At 42.6% G+C, this 22,798-nt stretch overlaps 2 protein-coding genes across 9 annotated transcripts in view; one reads left to right on the top strand and one right to left on the bottom strand.

Annotated features, from left to right (window-relative positions):
- The window catches only part of RAVER2 (ribonucleoprotein, PTB binding 2), a 59,413-nt gene extending 55,768 nt beyond the window's left edge, over positions 1-3,645 (top strand). For all 5 annotated transcript variants that reach the window (XM_087733386.1, XM_087733385.1, XM_087733384.1 and 2 more), the window contains one exon: positions 1,734-3,645. In XM_087733386.1, the coding sequence (XP_087589512.1) occupies positions 1,734-1,880 (147 nt within the window). In that variant the 3' untranslated portion in view covers positions 1,881-3,645. The remainder of the gene's footprint in view (positions 1-1,733) is intronic.
- A 1,857-nt stretch (positions 3,646-5,502) lies between these two features.
- Positions 5,503-22,798, bottom strand: part of JAK1 (Janus kinase 1) — a 61,655-nt gene continuing 44,359 nt past the window's right edge. For 2 of the 4 annotated variants that reach the window (XM_087733375.1, XM_087733376.1), the window contains exons 8-25: positions 21,750-21,923; positions 20,811-20,968; positions 19,974-20,097; positions 18,224-18,413; positions 16,112-16,218; positions 14,709-14,855; positions 13,807-13,894; positions 13,111-13,238; positions 12,585-12,720; positions 11,993-12,144; positions 10,743-10,893; positions 9,884-9,978; positions 9,510-9,702; positions 8,817-8,941; positions 7,906-8,078; positions 7,341-7,458; positions 6,863-6,973; positions 5,503-5,797 (exon numbers count right to left, since the gene is read on the bottom strand). In XM_087733375.1, coding sequence (XP_087589501.1) covers positions 5,696-5,797; positions 6,863-6,973; positions 7,341-7,458; positions 7,906-8,078; positions 8,817-8,941; positions 9,510-9,702; positions 9,884-9,978; positions 10,743-10,893; positions 11,993-12,144; positions 12,585-12,720; positions 13,111-13,238; positions 13,807-13,894; positions 14,709-14,855; positions 16,112-16,218; positions 18,224-18,413; positions 19,974-20,097; positions 20,811-20,968; positions 21,750-21,923 — 2,472 coding nt within the window. In that variant the 3' untranslated portion in view covers positions 5,503-5,695. Of the gene's footprint in view, positions 5,798-6,136; positions 6,575-6,862; positions 6,974-7,340; positions 7,459-7,905; positions 8,079-8,816; positions 8,942-9,509; positions 9,703-9,883; positions 9,979-10,742; positions 10,894-11,992; positions 12,145-12,584; positions 12,721-13,110; positions 13,239-13,806; positions 13,895-14,708; positions 14,856-16,111; positions 16,219-18,223; positions 18,414-19,973; positions 20,098-20,810; positions 20,969-21,749; positions 21,924-22,798 lie in introns of all 4 variants that reach the window. The other 2 variants (XR_015699016.1, XM_087733377.1) reach the window with 2 other exon arrangements.

The following is a 22,798-nucleotide window of genomic DNA, read 5'->3' as shown; positions in this document are numbered from 1 at the left end:
AGTTTATCTCCAGTCTAAAGAGGAAAGCTTGTATGTGGAGGTGATGTTGAACAGCTTGCTCGAAAGTTTGTCTTAATGCCAGATGCCATAAAAGGCAGAAAGAGAGTGATCCCTTGGCATAGACTAAACAGAAGTACAGTTTGCCTCCGCAGCGAGGTACGTTTCTCATTCCTGGAATCAAATGATAAATCTCAGTGAAGAGGGCACACAGACTGGTCCCCAAGAGGCTCTGTGTCGGCCAAGAGTGTGTGCTTGTGTGTGTGCGCCTGCTCACTTTGACCCCGCAACCCATTTTTCCCCTGCGTCTGTGAGCTGCGTTTCAGAGGTTCAGGAGGAACATGGTTGGAGATTTGTATGAACCACGCAGTGGAGATGCTGCAGTCTGCCACGTGAGCCGTGGATGCGGTGGAGGGTTACCGCACACGTGTGACACCCCCACGGCTGTTAGAAGTGCAGCAGAGAGGATGGGGGGGAAACTGAAAGTCTTTCCTCAAACAAGTTCCTATTTATGATAATGACAAGCGCATGCTAAAATGAAATTGGACTTAGCAGAGGGTAATTTGAGTTGTGAATGTGAATTAGCAAGGGGTGCTTCTGAGAACTGCTAGGAAGTGTTGGGCTCAGGGGCATTTGGTCAGCACAGCTGTCCTTTTGATTGAGTTAAGGAATTAGTGTCCCGGTTTGTGAAACATGTTAAGATTTCTAAAATAATTGCTCCAGCGTGAACCACATCTTCTGATCTAGGAGCCAGACTCAACCCAGGACACGCAGTGTGGTTGAGCAGGATGTGGTGAGATCAGGTTCAGGTGGTTATTACGGGGCAGAGAACAAGGCGACTGTTTACACCATTTGGTAATGAAATTAATGACGTTGGGGGAAAGAGAGAAGCGATCAAGACTCATAGATTAGGGTGGTGGGCTCTAATGTGTATGTACAGCTTCTAGTGCTGTAGGGCCATGGATATTGCAATGTCCTGCTCTGATGGATCTCACAGAGGAACTGAACCTGAGCCTCGTGTACCCCAAGGAGCCCTTGGCGGTGGGGCAGGGTGAGGTCACCTGTTCCCTCACCAGACACCCTACTCTGGGGCGCTCAGGTATCCTGTGTATACCCTGCGTATCAGTCTGAGGCGTGTTAGTTAAACTGAAGTTTTGATTAAAAGAACTGTTATTGCTCTCTCCTTCACTTCAGTGCCACATGTAAACTCATGCCTGCATGTGGTAGATGGTTACCTGTAATCCGCAACACAAACCTGCTTTGGCATGCGTGGAAACCAAATCCTTCAACATCTGACTTGCACCAATAGCTGTGTCAGGACAGTTTAACCCATTCAGCTCTCCAAGGGAAAAGAAAAAGGACCAAAAGGTGGCCCACTGGTGCCTTGCTTTAAAGGATGAACGTGGCTGGAGCTGCTATGGCACTGCAGGGTACTAGCATGGCCATTACGCTACTGCTTTTTAAATGCACACTGTGGAGTGGGGCCACCTGGCCCGGCCAGCCCTTTGCCCTCACAAAAACGCATGTACGGTGGGGCACCAGCGCATTTACAATCAGTTTTTTAGGGAAAGGGCACAAACACTGACTCATAAGCTGTGTATAGCTGGACCTTAAAGCCGAAGGAGTCGGGCCTTTGGAGTCTGTTACTGGCTCCTGGTCCTTGGTAATTCCCAAGCTTTATTTATTGACACCGTTTGCACTGGATCATGTGTCACTTGTTTTCTTCTTGTCCTTAGGTGGCTCCAACAAGAAGCGAGAAGCGAGGCTCTTCGTACCTCCTTTCCTCCCCAGAACCTGGCCCCATGGAGTACCTTGGCCAGCAGACTCAGGGCTCCGCAGTACGTTACGCAGAATCCTCTCTGAAAAAAAAGCGTGTTTATTGAGACCTAAATAATCACTCCTGCCTTAGGGTGTGAAGGCAGGCTTTTCATACCTCTGCTATTTATTGCTGCCTTAACTTCAGACAAATAATTCTTCTTTCTGTGTGGGTTTTAAGTATCCCAAGAGGAATGACCTCTCTAACGGGCAGATTTGCCGAGGAAGCAGTGCGTATTGCTGCGAGGTTAGCTGTTTCTCAGTAGTCTGACTTGCCTTCTGAAAGGATGGGACGGTGTTTCCTTTGTCGCCTGCCACTGAAAGTAACGGTGGGCTGAAGGTGACAAAGCACAGTAACTTGGTGAGTTTTGGTAGCTTACCAGCTGAAAGCAATAAAAGTACTGAGGAGGGAACACTGATCCTTTCTCTAGTCCTCAGACTGAGGAAGTTAAAGATGAAGTCTTGATAGTGATTTTTGTCTTATTTTTTTAACTCAGAATGTGGGTTTTTTTCAATCTTACTTTTTCCAGGATTGAGAGTTCTGCATTCACAGCCTTTATATTTTTAATATTTCTCTTAATCCTGGAATGGAGATATACCAAATGTATTACCAGAACCTCTGTGATGTTTTCAATAAATGTTTGTTAAAAGCGAGATGCTATACTGTGTGCTGCCTTGCAATATTAAATTCGCTTTGCATAGGTGATACTTGGACAATGAGGTAACCTTTATCTGCTTTTAGGCCAAGAATCCACAGCTTTTCCTTGGAATAAGTAAGTAGTTTACAGTTTGTGAATGCATCTATGTAAAACGGTGTATGTGGCACAGCACCGTCCTCCTTCCGACAGGCATGCGTGTCAGTAAGGCAGGGCTGCCGGCAAGGCTTCCAGCTGGTGGAGCATTGTTAGAGAGAACTGAAAGTGGAAGAAATCAACTGCCTGCTGTACTTTTTCTGACTTCTTCTGGATCTGGATGATTCAGAGTTAGAGCAGAAGCAATACCGACGCGCTCCTCGGAAGACATCTTTAATCCTGCCTTCCTGCTCGTCACTGTATTTTTTTTTCTTTTTTCCAAGCATCTTAACTTTTGAAATTCGCTGCACGCCGAAGCCTGCTAGAGCAGAGCGTCCTGGCCCGGTTTTCACTCCTCCTTACATAGTACCTTTTGCATGAAGTAGTTCTCGGTAGAAGGAAAAGCTATTTACTCGCTCACCCATCCCAGGTGTACGGCATACACTGTGAACCACGGCGGCCCGGGTGCGTGCCTGCGAGCGCGGCCTGCCCGCGTGGGCAGGGCACAGGCCGGGCTGCTGCTGCGCGTCGCCCAGCCCGGCTCCGCTGGGGCCTGGGGCTGAGCGGGTGGCACCGCACAGACATTGCTTCCCAGCTTTGGATTTCTGTTTTCTTTTTTTTTTTTTTTTTTAAAAGACTTTGTATTTTTAGCTTATTCATTAAGCACCTCTGCCTAGAGTCTGTCTTTTCTGCGGTTAATCCTTGTAGCTGAAGACTTACAAATCGTTACTATTGAAATCAGCGTTTGTGACAGATGAATGATGAGCCAGCCCTCTGTGACGGACAGCCTGGGTTTGCTGCCTTGGCATCCTGTTGCAAATTGATTTGGACTTAATCGCTGAGCACTGAGGCCAGAACCCAGGTCCTTCTGACTTAATCTTGCTATGTAATACTGAAGCCATTTTTTCAATACTGATTTTTTTTTTTTTTTTAAAAAGTCTTAAATGCTGCCTTTCAAGCTTTGTCATGTGACCAGGATACATATTTTCAAAGCATAAAAAAAACCCCCACCAACCCCAAAACAATCGAAATCCCTCCTCCCTCAGCAGGTGTGTTGTCTAGCTCGTAGGCGCTGTGCATACAGGCACTGACTGCTCAAGCCAGCCAAACAGCCACACAGGTCATAGGAGCTTTTCTGGGATTCTCCATGTATGTATCGATAAATTTACTTGTAATATTTTGTTCAAACTGTTTGTATATGCAACTTTCTCAACTTGTTACGCTTTTCAATGAAAATAAATTGTTGGTATGCATTTAAAGTGGATTTCTGTGGGAGGAAAACATCTCTGGCCTACCTTTAAAGTAATCATTTAATGTAGGGAAGGGTGCTTTTGAAGACAACATGTTCTGATCGCCATTCCTATGGAAGCTATGTTTTAAAATCTTTCTCCGTTTAATTTATGATTGACAAAGATACGCACGTGGAGAAAAAAAAAAATCTTTATTAGATTTGTTTGTATAAAGAGTAACAAAGTGCTTACAGATTTAAATCAAGTTCATAAGTGACATACAGAAAAAAGAGGTAATACTGTAAAAATAAATCTGACCTCATTGCCACTCATAATTACAATTTTTTTTATATATATATATAGTTATATATTTAAAGACATCTTTCTGTTATTGCCAGAACTGAGTATCTCCTCAAGCATATTCAAAATCGGGGTGTGGTGGAAAAGGTTATCGTCCAAGTTTAGGACATGGTTCAGCAAAAGTTTCCAGTTAAACCACTGTTTATCAAAGCCTGACAAGTTTACAAAAGAAGAGCGGAGTGCCCTCCCTTGACTTGCTTACCGCTCAAATGCTAAATCTGGTCCTGACACTAAAACCTCCGTGGTCCCAGTCTGGCCCCACTGGCTTTCCCTTTAGTTAACTGAATACTGCACGAGGGCATGGGTTGAGGCTCGAAGTCAAATTAAGTGAAGGCCAATGCTGTTATTTAAAGAATCATCATCTTAGGCCAAGTGAATGGCTTTACAGAAGAACTGCTAAAGGAATTAATGTGCTGGCTAAAGAAATCATTGACCCAAAAAAAAAAAAAAAGAGACGTGCACCCCTCGGATGGCACCGCCCATTACAAAAAAGACGCTTTCATGGGTTCAAGGTGATCTTCTCTCCTAGGGACGCTGCCCCGCTTGCTCAGTCCTCCCCTTTAGATAATTCTTCTTTCTTAGGGGAATGCTCCCCCAGATTTGGTACGTGGATTCATTTTCTCTTCTATCCCTAAAGTGTGTAATTGCTTTCCTATGCACATTTCACCGCACTGTAGCTCACTTGCAGTACAAGCTGACGAGCATTGCGTGTGCATGTTTAGTAGCTACACGAACAGCGGAGGTGTCGGCAGGTAGCAATGCGTGATGTGGGGGGGGGGGCTGAGTTAGGAAAAGCAAATATATTTATGCAGAAACTGGGTTTCTCTCTCAATGAAATGCATAACTCTACATGCTGATCCATGCTTTTTTTGGTTTGAGTTTTTTTTTAACATGACAGTCAAGCAATTTTTTTAAATATACATAAGAGCCGAGAACTGCAGACTGGTTAAGATGAGCTGATTATTTTGTCTTCTCTGGATTTTATGCCAGAGTTGTTTTTGTTACCAAAATTTGAGTGCACATGAAGGGTATTTGTCAGCCAAACTTTTTTTTAAAACCTCCCCAGAACCCCATAAAAATTATTAAATTACTGTATCAAGTCCTCTTATGTCCACTCGTTTAGTTACTCAAGGAATAAGCGTGCACAGCAGACTTGTTTTACGTGCTGCAGATTGCACAGAGAACTGCAGCATTTTCTGACACCGCTCTTTCAGTTCGTGTTCATCAGGGTAGTTCCAAGTGTGGCGAGACCGTAATCGGATAAAGATAAAACTGCCTTGCAATAACAGCAGCAAAAGGAGTTGAAGCTATTGTTTCTGCCATACCTTTTATTTAATTTGATCCAACTGTTGACTAAAATTAAAAAGGAAAACTGTTGGAAAAAGAATCCTTTAAACACATTAGCACAGTCAGAGTACAAATTACAGTAGTTAAAAAAATGAAAGGTCTTGGGCATCTATATTTTGACACACATTTAAAGTACTGACAGTATAAAAAAATTAATTACATTTTACTCATAATTGTTTCAAATCCTTGAATCAGATTGTGAAAGGTTGTCCGTTCATCGTGCTTGAATATCCAGCACTTCCTCATCAGCTGGTCCACCTAAAACCAAAAAAAAGAGAAATTTTTAAAGGATGCGTGAAACATTTAATTGGTTTTTCCAGTAAACATAATGGAGGAGATTCTCACTACTATGAAACGAAGAACACAGAGAACCATGCCTCAGATTTTGATCAGAATTAGCAAGTATCTGTTACCAGTGGGGTTTTTTGTTTAAGTAGAGGTGTACGTTTGTCTGACAGTGCAAGCAGTTGATGCAGCGGTCGTGTCGACAGCTTAAAACAAAGCAACAGCTTGATGACAGTTTCAGGAGCGCCTGTTTTATCCAAATTGCTACTGTTTACCTCTCGGTAATGTACTGGTTTAACAGTGGTCCAGTACCTGTTGGCTAGGGGCCAGCGACCCACAGCCTGCTTCACCTCCGAACGCCATGCAGGTTGAGGCAGCAGGGGCCCGCGAGGGAGCGGGACGGGCAGCTCCTCCTTAGCTCTGCTCTCACCTTCTGATGCGGAGTGGTCCAGCTCTGCAGCGCAGGGCTCAGGTCCCGCACGCGCCGCCCACCTCCCCGTCCTTGCACGTCACAGCAGCGGCTGCCTGCCCTGCGCTGAGCCACACGTGCAGACAGAAATCTCCTGCCCCTCGCCTCCCCGCAGCCTTCTGTGGGCTCGCGGCTCTGGGTCTACAGCCCACGCCCAGGGCAGAGTTTGGCTGGCTCCTGGCTCCTCCAAGGGCAGGAGAAGACAGGCGGTGCGTCGGGGTCTGCTAACCGAGACCCTGCTGAGATGCTTCTCAGTCTGGGCTGCTGCACGCCCAGGAACTCTGTATCTCAAAAATCAGAAGGGTTCTGAATAAATTTCACATGGATCCAGATACTAAAGCAATGTTCTTAACCCCTCTGAAGGGATGTCGCAAACTTGGGAATGTCGATGTCAAAAATCATTTTAAAATAATGCTTAAAAAACTTGGAAATGCCCATTTAATAGCACACCCGGAGCGTTTGCTACCAAGATTAGCCAGGCTTATTCAACTATGAACATGTGGTGCTTTTGGTGCTAACTTAGCGTCAAAGGAAGGGTGCCTTTGTCAAAGCGTAGGTGCGTCCGTTACCTCCTCTGGGCAGCTGGGGGGACGTGGCAAACGCTTCTCTTCTTGCAAGACACGCACCAGCCGTGCTACCGTCATCTGTCCCTGCGTGGGGCCGATCATTTTCAAGAACTCCTGTGAAAAGAGCAGGAGTCAGCTGCGCATCCTCTCACCCTGCACAAATCCAGGCCCTTTCAATTTGACATTAAGATGACATTTGAATCTCAAAATGAAAACGAACAGTAGATGCTTATCGTACAGATACCATGCGCCATATACTCACATTAGAGAACAGTAACATTTACAAATACGGTTTCCTCACCAGGACATGCGGTCACCACAACTTATCTCTGTACAGGGTCTTTAGTGAAAGACAACCACGAGGGTTGTTTTCGTAAGACTTAGAGATTCACTCCACTTCTTGTTTCCAAAAATGATAATTAAAAAAAGAAAAAATCTGATTTAAGCAGCTTGAGCAGCAATTTCTTTCACAGCCACTTACTGCCATGGGACTGGACTCCGAATCACAGTAGGTAAGCAGTTCGTACAGCGTCACCCCAAACGACCAGACATCCGAGGCGATATAGAATTTACTCTGAAGCAAGCATTCTGGAGCATACCTGTGGACACAACATGACAGCGTTAAACTTTATTCAGAGCTGCGCAGGTCTACTCACACATGCACAACCCATATGCATTTACGTAAGTAGGCCAGAGCGGCACGTCCTGCATTTGTAGAGTCCTTGTACATAAATGAATGTGCCCCTAGGGCTTGGGATGCCACAGAAGTAGTAAATAAAGTACAACGGTTACACAGCAAGTCACTGTGAAACTAAAGGAGACCAAAACCAAAAACAAGATCATTAAGTGCAGGAAGAAATAAAGAGCACAAGAGTAGATAAGTATAGTCTACCAGGTGCCTCTTCCTTGCTCTCATGTTGTGTCTTTATTTAGGCCTCTAATCAAAACAGGAAAAATCTTCAGGACGCCTAAAAGCCTAAGTCTACAGGAGCAGACAAGTTATTCTGCTGCACAGCCTGGTTTAAGAAAATGAGTTAAGTTACTACCAAAAAACAGGGCTGTCGAGGTCGTCTTTGACAGTGTAGTACTCCTTATCCGTCTCGATTGCTTTGGTGAGACCGAAGTCTCCAATCTTCACTCTGTTCTCGCTTTCAACAAGGACGTTTCTTGCTGCTAAGTCACGGTGCACGTACTGACGGGAGCCCAAATAGTCCATTCCCTAAGAGTGAAGAAAGCTTTAATCACTGTTTTTCTCCAACTGCCCCTTCAAATGCTCCCTTGCTCATGTAATAATACTCCATCCAGGATTCCCGTGACAGATTTTCCATCTGTTGGCACTTTCCAGGGTCCTTTTCTGACACACACCCCCCGTTTAAAACAGCCTTTGGGTTCCTCGTCTGGTGAGACTGCTCTTTCTGCTTTGTGCTTTTTAATTTTCAGCTGAGCAGTGACCATCTTCAGACCCTTCTCTCCACAGCACCTCTTCCTTTGTGTGCTGCTAAACCTGACCGCCTGTCTCTACGCTGCTTATAACTGCCCAGTCCACCATAATCACAAAACCAGTGTCTTGCAGAAAGCACAGTGCTTCCCGTGGCCTGACTGCGCTCCGCACTCGCATCTCTTCCTCGCTTTAGACTTGCACGTTGCTCCTTCCCTGTTGCCAACACCCCCTTTCTAAATGCTGTCCTCCCTCCTAATACTGCAAATTCTGCAGTAGGAACAACTTCTTCTCATAGTAAACTTTTACGCAAGGGAACCTGGTAATTATCCCCTTGCTGATCTTTGTGCCAGGAGCACCTGAAAGAGGGAGAGACTGCTTTAGTATTCGGGTCCCTGGGGACAAAGCAGAATAGTTTTGTTCATTTGCTTCCCCCCCCTCCCGCCCCTTAATCTATTAAATTAAATATTAAACTAATCAAACAGAAGAGTTGCAGGAAGGCTCTGGTGCCAGGCTCACCTTGCAGATCTGAACCGCGTATCTGAGAAGTTGTTTGAGATTGATTTTGTTCTTGTTCCGGGGGAGATACTCCTTTAGGCTCCCAGAAGGAAGAAATTCCATGATGAGTTTAATCCCACTTCCTCCTAAAAACAGAGCGTGTGTTAATTTGCAGACACGTGACCCTTCTCATGTCATTAATACCAATAACTTCTGCGCAAGCCCACAGCACTGGTAGCATTTGTAACAATATCGCATGACCATGGCCAGACTACGGGCTAACTCCCATTATCAGTCACTGTACCAATCCAGAGGAGAATCTATTCCAGGCAGGACAGTTACTGAACTTAAAGTTCTTAAAGTTTTTAACATTGGCTTAAAACAATCACTACAGCAAATGCAAAACTATAAGACAATAGAGCTCTTTTCTATTACTAACGTGTGCTTCTAAAAATTACCTCTGGGTTTACGGGGTGCTCGTTTTTTTATTGGATTTGGTGAGAACATCAACCACGTTGCTCACATCCAGGTTAGGCAAGCACAAAAATGGGCAGGAGGACAACTTTGGAGATAAACTGCTGCTTTTTCCACGAAGAAAGAGATCTAAACCCGTAAGATTGAACTAAGGCTGGTTTGCTTTTTAAATGCTTCATTTTTAAAGGAAAACCCTTATACTTTTAGTGTATACTTTTAATATTCTACATGAAGATTTACCGTCTTCTGTGCAAATTCCCTTATATTTGACAATGTTCTCGTGATAAAGATTCCTCAAGATTTCTATTTCCTTCTTGAGATCAGCGATGTGATTCCCTCCACTCTCTGGCTTTAGAGATTTAACTGCTACTTGCTCTCCTGTATTGTCGCCTTCTGGGTCGTACCTGCAGAGTTCAACCTTGCCGAAGTGGCCCTAATTATAAAAGAAGAGAGAGCATTATTTAACACAACACTCACTAACCATAGTGTCACTGACACGCTATTTTAGGCATTTACGGTTCACATCTTCCTGTTGTGACACAGAAAGCACGCACAGACAGCTGTGTATACACACACGCACACTTATCTGTGTTCTGTATCTGACATTCTCTTACCTCTCCCAAATCACGGATTCTTTTCAAGAATCGTTTTTCAAAGAGCGTAGGATCGACCTCTGTAACGGGCTTCTTCTCCGAGACGATATCAGGATCTGGGAGCGGACAGAAAGTCCCAGGTGAGACAGATTCCCACAAGGACATCTTGGTCTTGACACTTCAAGGCATCCTTGCTCACTTCCAGTCTGCCGCTGTTGGTGTGTTTCTATCCCTACTGTCCCAGCTTTTCTTATTTAAACCCTGCCTACTTCTTGACAGGGAATTCCTTCCATTGGTACATGCCAGTCTATCGCTTGCTGATCTTCCTCACTTTGTGGGTTGCTCACTGGGTTTTCTTCCAGATTCTGAATCAGTTTTCGCTCAACATACTTCCCACCCTGTAGTAGTTATTCAGCTTCTATGATTATTTATGCTAGGTATGGGACATCAAGTTTTGCCCTTAAATGATTGTCTGTTAGTTGTTCTATAGTAACTTCAATGTAAGATGAAGCAGGAACCAGAGTTATCCATGTTAATGCTCTGATTCGGTCAAGAGAGTCCTACGGAAATCTCATGGAGCTCAAAGATTGTCTTGAAACTAACTTAAGCTGTTGTATAAAATATGGACCATCGAATGAAATGGCAGTAACGCCAACACAACTTAAGCCTCGCATTCAGTACAAATTAACCACTCGCATCAGTGCAGATGAGTTTGCGCTCACCTACAGAAGGGGCTGTTTCCATTGTTGTAGGGCTGCGACACACTCCTGCCAATACAACCGTACACGTGCAAGAATGCTGCTGTAAGGTGCCCAACTTTGCCAAATCAACCAGCCTTCCTTATCCCTCCCTCCAGCTGATACGCAAAACCAGGCCTTACTTTGTTCCTCCAGTTTGTTGATGTCTCTCATGATCGCTCTGAAGAAGGGTCTCTGATGGGGGTCGTAGTTCATGCACTGTTTCATCAGGTCAGCGAGTTCCTTGCACGATGGGGTTGCCAACACGAAATGCCCCTCGTAGAACCTCTCCTTCTGTAAGGTGCAAATGGAAACTCCTGCATGAATTTTAGCTTTGAACTTAATAAGCCCATGTTCTACATCAGAAGATGTGACGGTTAGATCCTTAAGTCATTGCGAACTTTATTTAACTTTGCCAAGGAAATCCTCCTTTTCAGCAGTAACTCTAAACCATCTCCTACTAGCAGAGAATTACTATTGTGCTGAATCTGGTGTAGTTTGGAGCACCCACTTAAAACACGTGAAGTTTCTAAAATGTGCTGAAGATTTCACCTTTCAGAAGTTATTTTTCTGCCATGTTTGCCACGTTACTTATGCACCGGGACAAACGGCCGAGTGGAAATGCTTGCCAAGGAAACAACACGATACCGGCTGCTCTTCACAACCCCTGAGAAGGTACCAGCTTCGGGGCAGATGGGATGAGGGTGGGCTTGTGCATTTCTACGCTCTGCAGAGCTACCCCAGCTGTCTGCCACATGCAGGAAGCAGGCTGTAGCCAGGGCAGCAAGTACCTCTCGGCTACCTCCTGTTAAAACAGCTCGGGCAGTGACTCAAGTACTCAAGTCATTTCCTTCAGACGGCAGCAGCTGCCTTGCTCCATCGCCTTCCCAACACAGCAAAACTTCAAGAGAGAAAAAGGCACATTTGGAACATATGCTGAGGGGCTCCGGCAGTGATGAACAGAAACTGCCAGCAGTAATGCAAAACAAGAGTGAACTATAATGGTGTCCCGCAGGAGACTAGTTCTGAACCAATGTGCAGAAGAAACAAGCAAGAACAAAAGAACCTAGCTGCTTACCTCAGTCCGTTTATAAGGACACAGGGGTTAGAAAAGGACAGGTGTGAAAGCATCAGAAGTTCTGTTTCATCATTACTATGCTGAGTTTTGAAAATCCCCAGCAAGGTCAGGTTGAAGCAAAAATTAGCTATTTTTGTAGTAAGGACAAGAATTCCCACTGCAACCTGCAGCAATTTAGATGGATCAGCCCCTTATCAAGTCCAGCTGAGCTGGTTTTCATGTAAGTTGAAAGCAACTCAAATTGGTATAGAAACTGAATTGCCAAAGAGGATGCATCTGAGATATCAAGGTAAAGTTCATGTAACATAGTTTTACCTCTGCTAACGTCTTGTCTTTCAGTGGTATTTCTCCATTATAGCAGATTTCCCACAGTGTTGTACCAAAACTCCATTTATCTGCTGCAACGCTTAAATTTTTGGAGTCTTCAACACATTCGGGTGCAATCCAGGGGATTCGCTCAACGCATTCTTAGATAAAACACAGAACCAAAGCATTTTGGAGTTAATATCAAAGGACTAAAAAACCAGCCTTCTAACTTAATTATTCTTGTCTAACAGTTGCTTAACTAAAATAAACTAAAGCTGCAGTATTTGTCCAGTTTCAGGAGAATCTTGATTCTCAAATCCCTGTTCTCAGAAGGATGTTTCTGTGGCTTTTACAAGCTCGTGCCTTGAGCTATCCAGAAACTGAGATTCCTTCTATACTATCTCACTAGACTTAACATGACTTGTTAAGAGAAACGAATACAACAAGCACCCACTGTCAGCAACACTCCTTCACTTCCATGTAGTTTTCAGATTCATGGAAGCTGATTACTTCTATTTTAGAGCCAGTTCTAGCTGGTATAAATGATATTTTTTCCTTTCCCCACCACACTGAAGACAGAAACCTGATTCCTGTACCATACCTTGTCTGGACAGCACAGTTATTGGTATTCCTGGGTCGCTCAGCTTTATGAAAGGACCATATTCAGTGTCAATTCCCTCTCTTGCCAGTAGGATGTTTTTAGTACACACATTTCCATGTACCAAATCCTTATCCTCCTACAGGAAGGGAGGGAAAGAATATAGTGAGTCCAGTGAGCTAGCAATGCTCTGCAAGTGCTCTAACATACCTACAGCATAGGGGATCACTGTAAAATACTCCAAAGCTGAAATCCAAAAATACAGCTTGGAAGAAATTATCCCAGAGAAAAACAGGGAAAGCAGGAGATGGGAAACATACTGTTCACACTTAAGCATTTGTATTTGTAGAGCTGATGCATTTTGGAAAAAAGACCAACATATATTCCTTTTTCACAAAGAGCATAATTGCTCATTGCACAGTCCCACTACCTGAAAAAGGAAATTCATTAGTTACTAATGCACATGAAACCTCTGCAGCGTTAGATTGCAGCAGCTACAGGCAATGTTTTTGTCAAGACGCCTTCTTACCAAGTAGCTTAGGGCACTTGCAAGTTGCTTGGCAACTTTGAATTTCCAAGGAGTTGTCAGGACTTCGCTCTTCCGATGCATGAACAGATCCAGAGGCCCAAATTCAACAAACTCTTCAACCATGATATCTACAAAGTCAGGTGTATAAAGTCAGTATTGCAATAACCAGTGTCCAGAGTCATCTAATCAGCCTCTTACCATCTCCCCACCCCCCCATCCCGGGCCCCCAGGAAAGCTGGTTATAATATGTCTTTATATCACCTTCCTCAGAGTTTATTTCAGCACTCAGAGCCCAAATTAAAAGGCTGAGAAGAGCAGCTTTATGTAGTAAATGAACAGTAGACAAGGAAAAAAGCGTTTTAAAGAGCAGAGGGCAGAGCCTTCCCAGGGAAATAACTTCTGCCAGAAGGCTGGTTTGTATTAACGCTACCACTATCACTCTGGCATTCCAACCTCAAGGAATCATCCTGTTGGGCAGTTATTCAAAGACAGCATTGGAAGAGGAAACTTGTTAGTAGAAAGGACTTTGCAGCTGCCTCGCTGTTGCAATTCCACTTCTGTCTGCACTGAAAAATCAAGAGGCAGCAGCTGCTAACCCCATCTCCCCCCGTGCTAGCACTGAACCAAATGGCTGCCCTGTCCCTACCAAGCCTGCTGCTTAAGCGTGCTGCCTAGAGAGACGTTCACTGAACTCACTTTCTACATCACGGACGCAGACTCCATGGAGGAGGACAATGTGCTTGTGAGACACCTGCCTCATCATGCTTGCCGTTTCAAAGAATGCCTGTTAGAAAGTGGAAGACGTTAGCCACTAAACTGCTGGTTATTGTGGCAGTCATTCAAGTGTATAACAAATACAGAGCATCAAGTAACAAAAACATTTGCAAAAGATTACTGTGCTTTCCAGTAACATAAAGGGTCAACAATGGTAGGGATGTGCCACCCCGCTGTAGTAATGGGGCAGTGGAGTACTGTCAGAGATGTGGTGTTGTTCACTAGGTCATGTAAGCAACCAGTGCTCTTCCCTGCGTTCTCGCAGCCATGCATATACTAGGTCTTAGCATCCCCTGTGTGACACATTAGCCTCTCTTACTAGATGATAAAGCAAAATGCAGATCAAGCAACTTGCCTGTGGCCATGTTGATGACAGAACTGGTGACAGACTCGCAGCCCAACGCACAAGGCGGAAGTAATTTCTGGTAGGCAGCAGTACCCTCACTGAACTCCATGGCTCTCAACTGACACAGCTGCAAGACTGTGGGTACGGGTATGACGGTGCATTTCATACCACAGAAAGGTCTGGGTCTGTTTTCCTTGCGCTTATGATCTGCGTGCGTGCAGGATGGAAGTGAGCACTGGCGTGCTCCAGCCAGACCCAATGCTGCTGCCTGCCTAATGAGAGCAGCTTACTGAGTATCTCAAAAGTGTTGATCAATGATGGATTTGACTGCCTGAAATGGTGAGTAACACCTTCAGCATTTTCCTGTTTCCCTACTATATACACAACCCCTTCTTTTAAAGGCTTTTCATAGTTAACCATGTCCAATATTTTAAGACCCAGTGTTTGTACTGCAACAGACAAAAAGGAAAAAACTTGCCAAAGAAATGTCTCTGTGGCTGGGGTCCAAGACTTTGAGGAGGACTTTAATCTCTTTTTCATTTTGATATCCTTCATTCTCGTCATCTTTGTAGTTGAGAATCCCTGAGTAAATCTGTGTTCTTGTCCCTCTTCCAAGATGTTCGCCCTAAGACATAACGCACCATATATTTTTGAAACCAGGACATGAAAGCAAACAAATGTAGGTTTACACAAATACTCGAATCTGCACTCTGTGCTGCCTCTCCAAGTAGAGAGTGAACTTAGCCCTCCACTTCATCTAGCTACATATGGACTTAAAATTATTACAGCGAGAAACCAATGACAGCGTGTTATTCTTTGCTTTAGTAGTCTCTCTGAGCATACTCACCACTGTAAACTCCTTTGATATTAAAGGGCTATTACATCTCCATTAACATCAAACAGGTTCAGTGTGATTTAACATTATTAGACTAAACACCAAATGAATAAATAATAACTGGCCTCTTATTTACAATAAGCTGCTATTGAGGCAATCTTTAATGTGTTTCCAAAAGTTAGAGGAAGTAATATTTCAATGGAACACTGTTTGGGAAAGCAATTTCCTCCTAAATAAGAGAGGATGCTGCCTTGGGATATTTTTGCAGGAAGTCTGCATGCTGACTGTAAATATACCAATCAAAAAACAATTAACATAGTCTATATCTGCCCTCCCCGGTCAGTGATGTAATTAAAAAAAAATCACAACAACCCAAACTTTTTACTTAACTGAAGAAGCTAACTGCATGATTTAAGAGCTCAGGTCTTTTAGCAACATTAAATGTGATTTGTGCATTCAAGCCACTGTGTGTTTTTTGAAGTTTATTCAGGTCACCTACATCTCTAACTGCAAACAACTGTCAGAAAATTTGGGAACATAGGTGCTAAATCAGTTTGGAACACAAAATTTTGAATGCTAAGACTCTTCAGAGCTTTTGAATATTTCACCCTTTTTTTTACTGTAGGATATTATCTTAAACTTCAAGTTGCCTGTTTCTCTGGTATGTCAGGCTTTAAAAGATACAGCCACATTTAGCAACAAACCAGCTAGGAAAAGCAGCAGCTCTTAAGACTTTAATGATTTTTTAAGAATGACCTAAGAAGCACCTCTTTCAACAGACACTAGAATTGCTCAAATATCAATTTGATTTCTAGTGAAAGGCATTACTTCTAAGCTTCTCTTTTTCCACACAAGGACACATACACATTTAGATTCTGCAATAAGAGGCTTTAATACAAATAAACATTCAAATGAAGTTTTGCTGAGGAGAAATGGGAGTGGAAGAACCAGTCAGAATGGGGTGATTTTACATTACTTAACCGGTTACGGTGGGCTGTCACGCTTCTTTGATTATAAGAGAGAAACACAGTTCAGCAGCTACCTACCTGCATGATTTCTTCCTTGAGGATTCGATGGAAACTCAGCTGCCCTAGGTGATAAACAGGCTGCCATTCCTGTGCCTTCTTGGTTGCAACTAGCAAGTTGGAGATTTCTGGAAGGCAGGGAGAGAAAACATTCCTTAAGACTTTTAAAAAGATAACTGCATTCACCCTTCTCAGTCAATAACATTATTGTATATGCTCACTGCAAGGTAAATACCCCAATGAATGAGGAGGAGGGAGAAAAGAAGAAACTTTGACTTAACTTCTGCTCAAGTAATTTCTACTCTATCATTCAACAGAGAATTCACTAAAGAGAGCTACATATTTTATATCATATATACCACCTAATATTAGCCATACTGGGGCTGATAATAAGACACTGATAGTGTTTACTACACAGAGAAATACCTGGGACTGAAAGAGGCAATGCCTCTGCTGTACATTAAGTAAAATAACACATACTCCCTTCTGCCAACAGGTACATATCCAGTGTGCAGATGGGTAAGGGGTAGCTGGAGTCTCATCTCCTCTTTACCTCCTTGAAAATGTCTTGCTCTCTGGGAAACACTAACAGTCTGTTTCCAGAGCACTAGAATTGATTTGGGGCATGGGAACTACACAGAAGGAAAAGACTCAAAAGCCCGGTGTTTCCTCCCCCCTGCTTCTGGTCAGAGAGAGGCATGGTTAGATCCAAGAGTCCTGCACACGAATTTTGTCTTTCTGTATTTGACAGCAGGCGTTATTTATTATGCTACAATGGTTTAAGATGTCTGTGTACATGTGGCCTTCCCATTACTGAGAGCAGAACATGTGCGTCGAGACTAAACCATGATCTAGCACTCTGAAAACAATCAGTAAGGAACCATACACTGGAAAAACTGCTTTATTTCTGAATCCCCTAAACTTCTTTGTGAATAACCAGTATAACAGACCAATTCAAAAAGAAGCAAAGAACAACAACAAGAAAAAAAAAAAAAACAACAAAAAACAAGGAAGAGACGCAACACAGAACAGCATAGATAATGCACTAGATGCCACTGTAACTAATGCCAATGAAAAGCTGAAGTAGACAGTCAACTCCTTGACGCGTTTTATTTTATTCCAAATACAGCTGTCAAAATGTAATCAAAATGTCAAAATGTTTAATCTCTCCATGCTCCAGACAATTACCAATGTTCTTCAAAGCGCTGGTAAGCTTGGTGTCTATCTACAGAGTACTCTCCTCTGAAACCGTCAGAACAAGCAGGTAATTAACGTAGCTCAGTTATTCCCCTTATTCTAACAGGAAACCATTATCTGATCAACACAATCACGCCACTGTGTTTCCTCTTTCATACAAAATTCAGCTGCAAGACACTTGTAGTTTATAGCAAACAATTTTAGTAAGTGTTGGCATTAACAGTTTAACAACCGCATGATTGTCCCAGCCCTCTAAAATCTGACCTTACAGACGGATCTACTGACTGCGAGGCTGTTCTGCTTGCTCACAGTTGTGGGCCAAGCCTTCCCTGCTGCTTCATGAAGATTAATAGAGTAAACAACAGCTCATAATGAGAGCACACAAGCTTCAAACCAGAGGTTGCCACACGACCACTGCAGGTTGCAGTGATGCATGGTGGCACTGCTTCGCATACGTGACTCGGTGGAGCAAAGGAAGAACCTTATATGGTCCTCGCTTTGCCGCAGCATTCTGGCCCATGACTCTGAGTCAGCTGTGACATTTTCTTTTTAAACAAATCTAGACTTCCACCTCTGCCGTCGATACTGCAGGGCCAGCTGCTTAGATGCAAAAAGGGAAACCAGAACTTTTCTCACTGTCATTTGAAAAGTTCACACAAACAAGGCTCATGAGAAGCACCAGCCCCTGAGCATCCCTGTGCTGAGCTTGTAACATTAAAAGGAAACCCCAAAACCTTGTTCACAGTGCTTGCTTTTGCTTTTTGACAAGACCCCTCCTTCACGGAAAAGGAAGAAACTTTATATATCATTTTTTAACTGATAAAAGAGCTTTACACAAGAATACAGAACAAACCAAAGAAGCTAAGAATGCCTCGTATTTCTGGAGTTTGTTTTCTTTCAACAACAGTTTGTTGCTTATCTTAAAGGACAGACTACCTCTTGGTTTTGGTTGGCAGCACCTCTTCAGTGTAAAGCTTATGTTGTCTGTTCGAAGTATTTGTCCTTTCAGGTGATCCATCAGCTCTTTTAAGGATGAGAAAGACTTGTTTGAACCATGTAGGAAGTACCCGCCTTTCTTCACCTCAATCTGGAAGTTCTTGTACTGGACTGAATTATTTATCATCTGCTATTAGGGGGGAAGAGGAGAAAAAAAGAAAGCAAAATAAGAATCATTAAAGTGAAAGAATGTTTGTAAAGCCATAAAAGGTCCCCAAAAGCCTTTGAAATTACATGTAAGACCAGTTAATCACTTGCTCCTAAGCTAGGGTCCTCTAATCAAACTCCAATGAAGTAGAAAAAGGCCCTAAAATTCCTATAAACTTCAGTCCCAGGAAGGCTCATCATAACAGAGAGGCAGAAGAGCAACATAAAGATGCAATCATCTAACAAGTCCAATTACAGCTTCTGTGTTTTGCAGAGCCTGAGAATATGCAGAATCCCTGACTCTTCTGAAGGAATTTTCTCTTCACTTGGTCAAGAATTGCAGTATCTGGACCACAGTTTCAAAATCTCAACTTAAAAATAGCAGAACTCCCTTTCACAACCCAGATTGTTCAAGTGAAACAAGATTTCAGGCTGTTGTTCAAACCTTCCAGTTTCATTCAGAGGTACTGGGGAAGAATGACTCAACTTTTGTACTTATCTACCTCAAGCCCATGCCCTTTCAAGTTCTGCCCTCTACTCCTGCTTCCTCACCTCTACTATACTGCAGCTTTGCGTCACCTCTGTCCTCTCTAAGCCTCACAATGAGATTAAATGATTTCCAAGACAAAATTCATTTCTTGTTTCAATGCCTCAGTTGCCCAGTCTATTAGAAGACAGTGCTGATCATATAGTTTTTTTGCAAATGTCTGCAGAAGATGAACCAAATATCAGTGCTAAAAGATGACTATTATTTCCAAGAGGTTTTTTTCATCATTCTGTTGTTTCTTGTTTCAAATGTCCCTTCCTTCTTGACCTCACCATTGATTCTATTAACATTTTTTTCTGAGAAGGAAAACAGATTATATACTTTTACGCTATTACTACTCTTGTGTGAACACTTTAAATATCTTCCCAAAACTAGCAAAGTCAGCTGCAGACTTCCAGCTGAGGTCAGTAAAATTCAAACTTCTGTGCAGTTGCTGCATTCTTCTTTTCTACTTCTAACTGGTTCTCTCACCTATCCCACCTCATGAGCTTTTATTTACCACTCATCTTTCACAAAATACGTTCCACCAGCTAACTGTGTATATGTCCCCTTCTGTGGTGCTCTACACGTAAAGGCAGCTGTCCTCATGCACTATTCTTTTACAGTGTGTCAGCAGAAATATATTCATATAATTAAATCAACGTTTAAGAAACATTAGGTAAGTCGCAGTGACAAATTCTGTATGTCATTCTCACACCATATGAGTTTAAAAAGCTTAATTTCCATCACATTCATACACAGTTTTATTGCTATGAATGGAAATGTTCTGGATGTAATGAAATGTATTTGTAGATCTAGCGTAGTTGTAGAGATAGCACAGGAGTCCGGGGAAAATGAACCTATGAGTTCAAGTATCTACCGTCTGCTGCATCAGCTATCAAACAAAGATAAGAGTGTCTGCCCTAAAGAACATAAGTATATCTACATGGATTACAGGGCGCTGCTAGTCTTTAGCTCATTATCAAATTACTGCTGGGAATGCCACACCTGACGTACCTCTGAGCCTTCAAAACAAGTCACTGTCATGAGAATGTGGTTGAAGTTTGTGCAGCTCCATCTCAACACATACATCCCTGCTTCGTTCCCTTCCTGTCGCAGTTTGTTGATGGCATATTCTGTGCTGAAAGAGTCAACGTACAAACGAGGAAAACCAACAAATGAGCAGTTGCATCCAAAATCTATTATTAGTAAATACACAGGAAAGTAATCTTATATTTGGAACAAAAATGTGTAACAGCAACTTAGAGATATTTATATTATTAAAACATGAATTAATTGTGTGCATTACACACACTCACATTTAGCTGCAAAAGAGCAAGGGAAAGTTTTATTAAGCTCCTAGCATGCTTAATGGGGAAATTCCGCATCCAACACAGTGCGCACGTAACCTCTGAGTTTTCTATATATTGCATCTTCAAACATAAAAGGAAAAGCCAAAAAGGTGGGCAGAAGGCAAAATAATTGCTTTAGCTATTAGAAAAACCAAAGGCTTTGTGCCTCCATCCAAGGACTCTCAGGATCGGTGTAGATACAGTTCAACTTTGTTTACCTAAAATATTCCCACCTGTTCAGCTGACGATCTTTATAGCTATTAGTGAAGTAAGCCTCAAAATAATCCTGTAGTGAGAAAACACTGGCTTTATAGATGAGTAAGATGATGTGGAGAGAAAGTGACATTTTTTCCATATAATCATTAAAAAAATAATTTGTTCTACAACCTTTTGTTAACTAACAACCTTCCAAATGTCACAATTCCTCAATGCATTCAATATGCAGCAGTATTAGAGAACTAATTATTCAAGTGGAAAAATTAAAATCAAACGTTTTACTAACCAAATGGGTCCATGGCATCCATTTTTTATGTTGTGCTCAATCAGTGGAGGAGCCACATCTGTGCAGAGGTAATGGTGGGCATCTGCTGTAAGTCTGAAGTACCCATCTATCAGCGATGCAAACGACAGGGCCTCATCATGTGAGGACAGTTTTAATTCCTACAACAAAAAGATATTTTAGCAACGAATTCTCACAGTTCTGTTACAATATTTCAGGAGTGTTTTAACATCCAGCAATTTTTGCACAGAGCGGCTAAAAAATTGTCCAGAAACCTATGACAGAAAACCGTACATATTTAGGGAGCCAATGCTGACCATTCTCTATCCTCCCCACTCATCACTAGCTAGAAGCTACCATTCTCCAGCGTGACTTATATTCTGCTGTAATCCTATATGAGATCTGTAAGGCAAGCTCTTGTGTCAGCCTTTGCGAAACGCCAGAAATTCAGGACCAGCGAAGTCATGTTGGATTTGAAGCCGAGGGCACTCTGGCACCTTCTTTCCAAATTCTAACAGCTAGCAGACCACAGCAAGAAAAACTGGGTATCTATACACTGACTCGACTCTCCCTCCCTCCCAGGTTCTCTCTGCATTTGTCTCCTCTCCCTCTGCCATCCTGGCTGAGCTCCTCTTTCCTGATGCTGCTTTTGGCTATCCAAGCTGTACAGAGGAAGGCCACGGGCTGAGAAGTGTATCAAGGAGGCCACCAGGCACTGGTGGTATGCAGTAACAAGTGTAGAGAAACAACTGTGCTCACCAACTTGCTGCTCTTCTAACTAGCACTTTTGCATTTGTACAGTGTTGAGGACAGCATATTTAACTATTATTTAGGAGTCCCATTAGAAAACATTCCTCAAGGAGGTTGTCACCTGTTGCCCAACAACACTGTGTCACTATAGCCTCCCATGGGAGGGAAACCTATCCAAGGTTTGGTTCTTACCATTCTTTTGTTATCCTGCTTGTTAATGCTAACTGTAGACTCCTTGATGACAATGTGGGTGATTTCAGGAAAATAGGAAAAATTGTTCCATGCGTCTCGAATTTTCTGTTTTTCTTCATCCTTTTTGGTTTTGCCATCAGATTTTTTCTTCTTCTCTTTCTCTGTCTGTACAGACTGCAAATACATTTTGGATAAAAGTATACTAATAAAAAATAATTTTTTTTTTAGCACAGTGCTTTAACAATAAAACAAAAATTCATGACAAATTAATCTTCCACAGCAATTTAATTCCTGAATACTTTTTGCACTGAATTATCAATTCATTTACATGGTCAGTATATCTGTATTGCAAGGATATACTTCTATCAAGAATTGTCCATGAGACAGTTTTCACGAGCATGAAAGCAAGCAGTCATTAGCTAGGCGACCTACCTCTCTCTTGGTATGCTAGGAATAATTTTAGTAGCAGTACGGGGCTGAAAGGGTTCTACTGAAATTTCTAAGTTATGTACTTGAAATCCTCTCTCAGAACTCAGCCTAAAAGCAAGAGCCACATTCTTCTCGCACTGCATGCCTGAACTGCCGACAGCAGATGAAATTCTGCATGCAGACCACAATGAAGCTGAGCATCTTACAGGTCAAAAATTATTGAAAACTGTTAGTAACTACTTATTTAAAAAAGATAAATGTTCAGGCTGAGCAAAGCTTCCTGCTGCTCACAGAAAGGTTCTCACTGAGATGAAAATCTTCGGTTTAGGCATTTAAATAAATATAATCTATAAATCAGCAGAAACAGGAGCCTTACAAGAAACAGGCTGCACTTCTTGCAAGCTTTTCTGCTCAAATATCAGTTCTTCCTTTCCTCCCCCCCATTAATATCATCATTTAAAACAGAAATTCTCCATCAGAGATAGAGATAGTTAGGTTACATCTAAATGGAGTGAAGCACAATACTTTCTATGCTACAAAAGATAGCTATCAGGAGGGTTCTCATCACTGTGGGGAACTGAGGCAAGCAAAGAGAGGTCTGTTTGTTCAAGTATCATATG

This window comes from Nipponia nippon, unplaced genomic scaffold (genome assembly GCF_047370975.1).
Source record: "Nipponia nippon isolate SJK-2023a ecotype South Korea unplaced genomic scaffold, ASM4737097v1 scaffold_5, whole genome shotgun sequence".
NCBI lineage: Eukaryota > Metazoa > Chordata > Aves > Pelecaniformes > Threskiornithidae > Nipponia > Nipponia nippon.
Note: the sequence above shows the minus strand (reverse complement) of the source record. Positions and strands in the feature narration are given on the sequence as shown.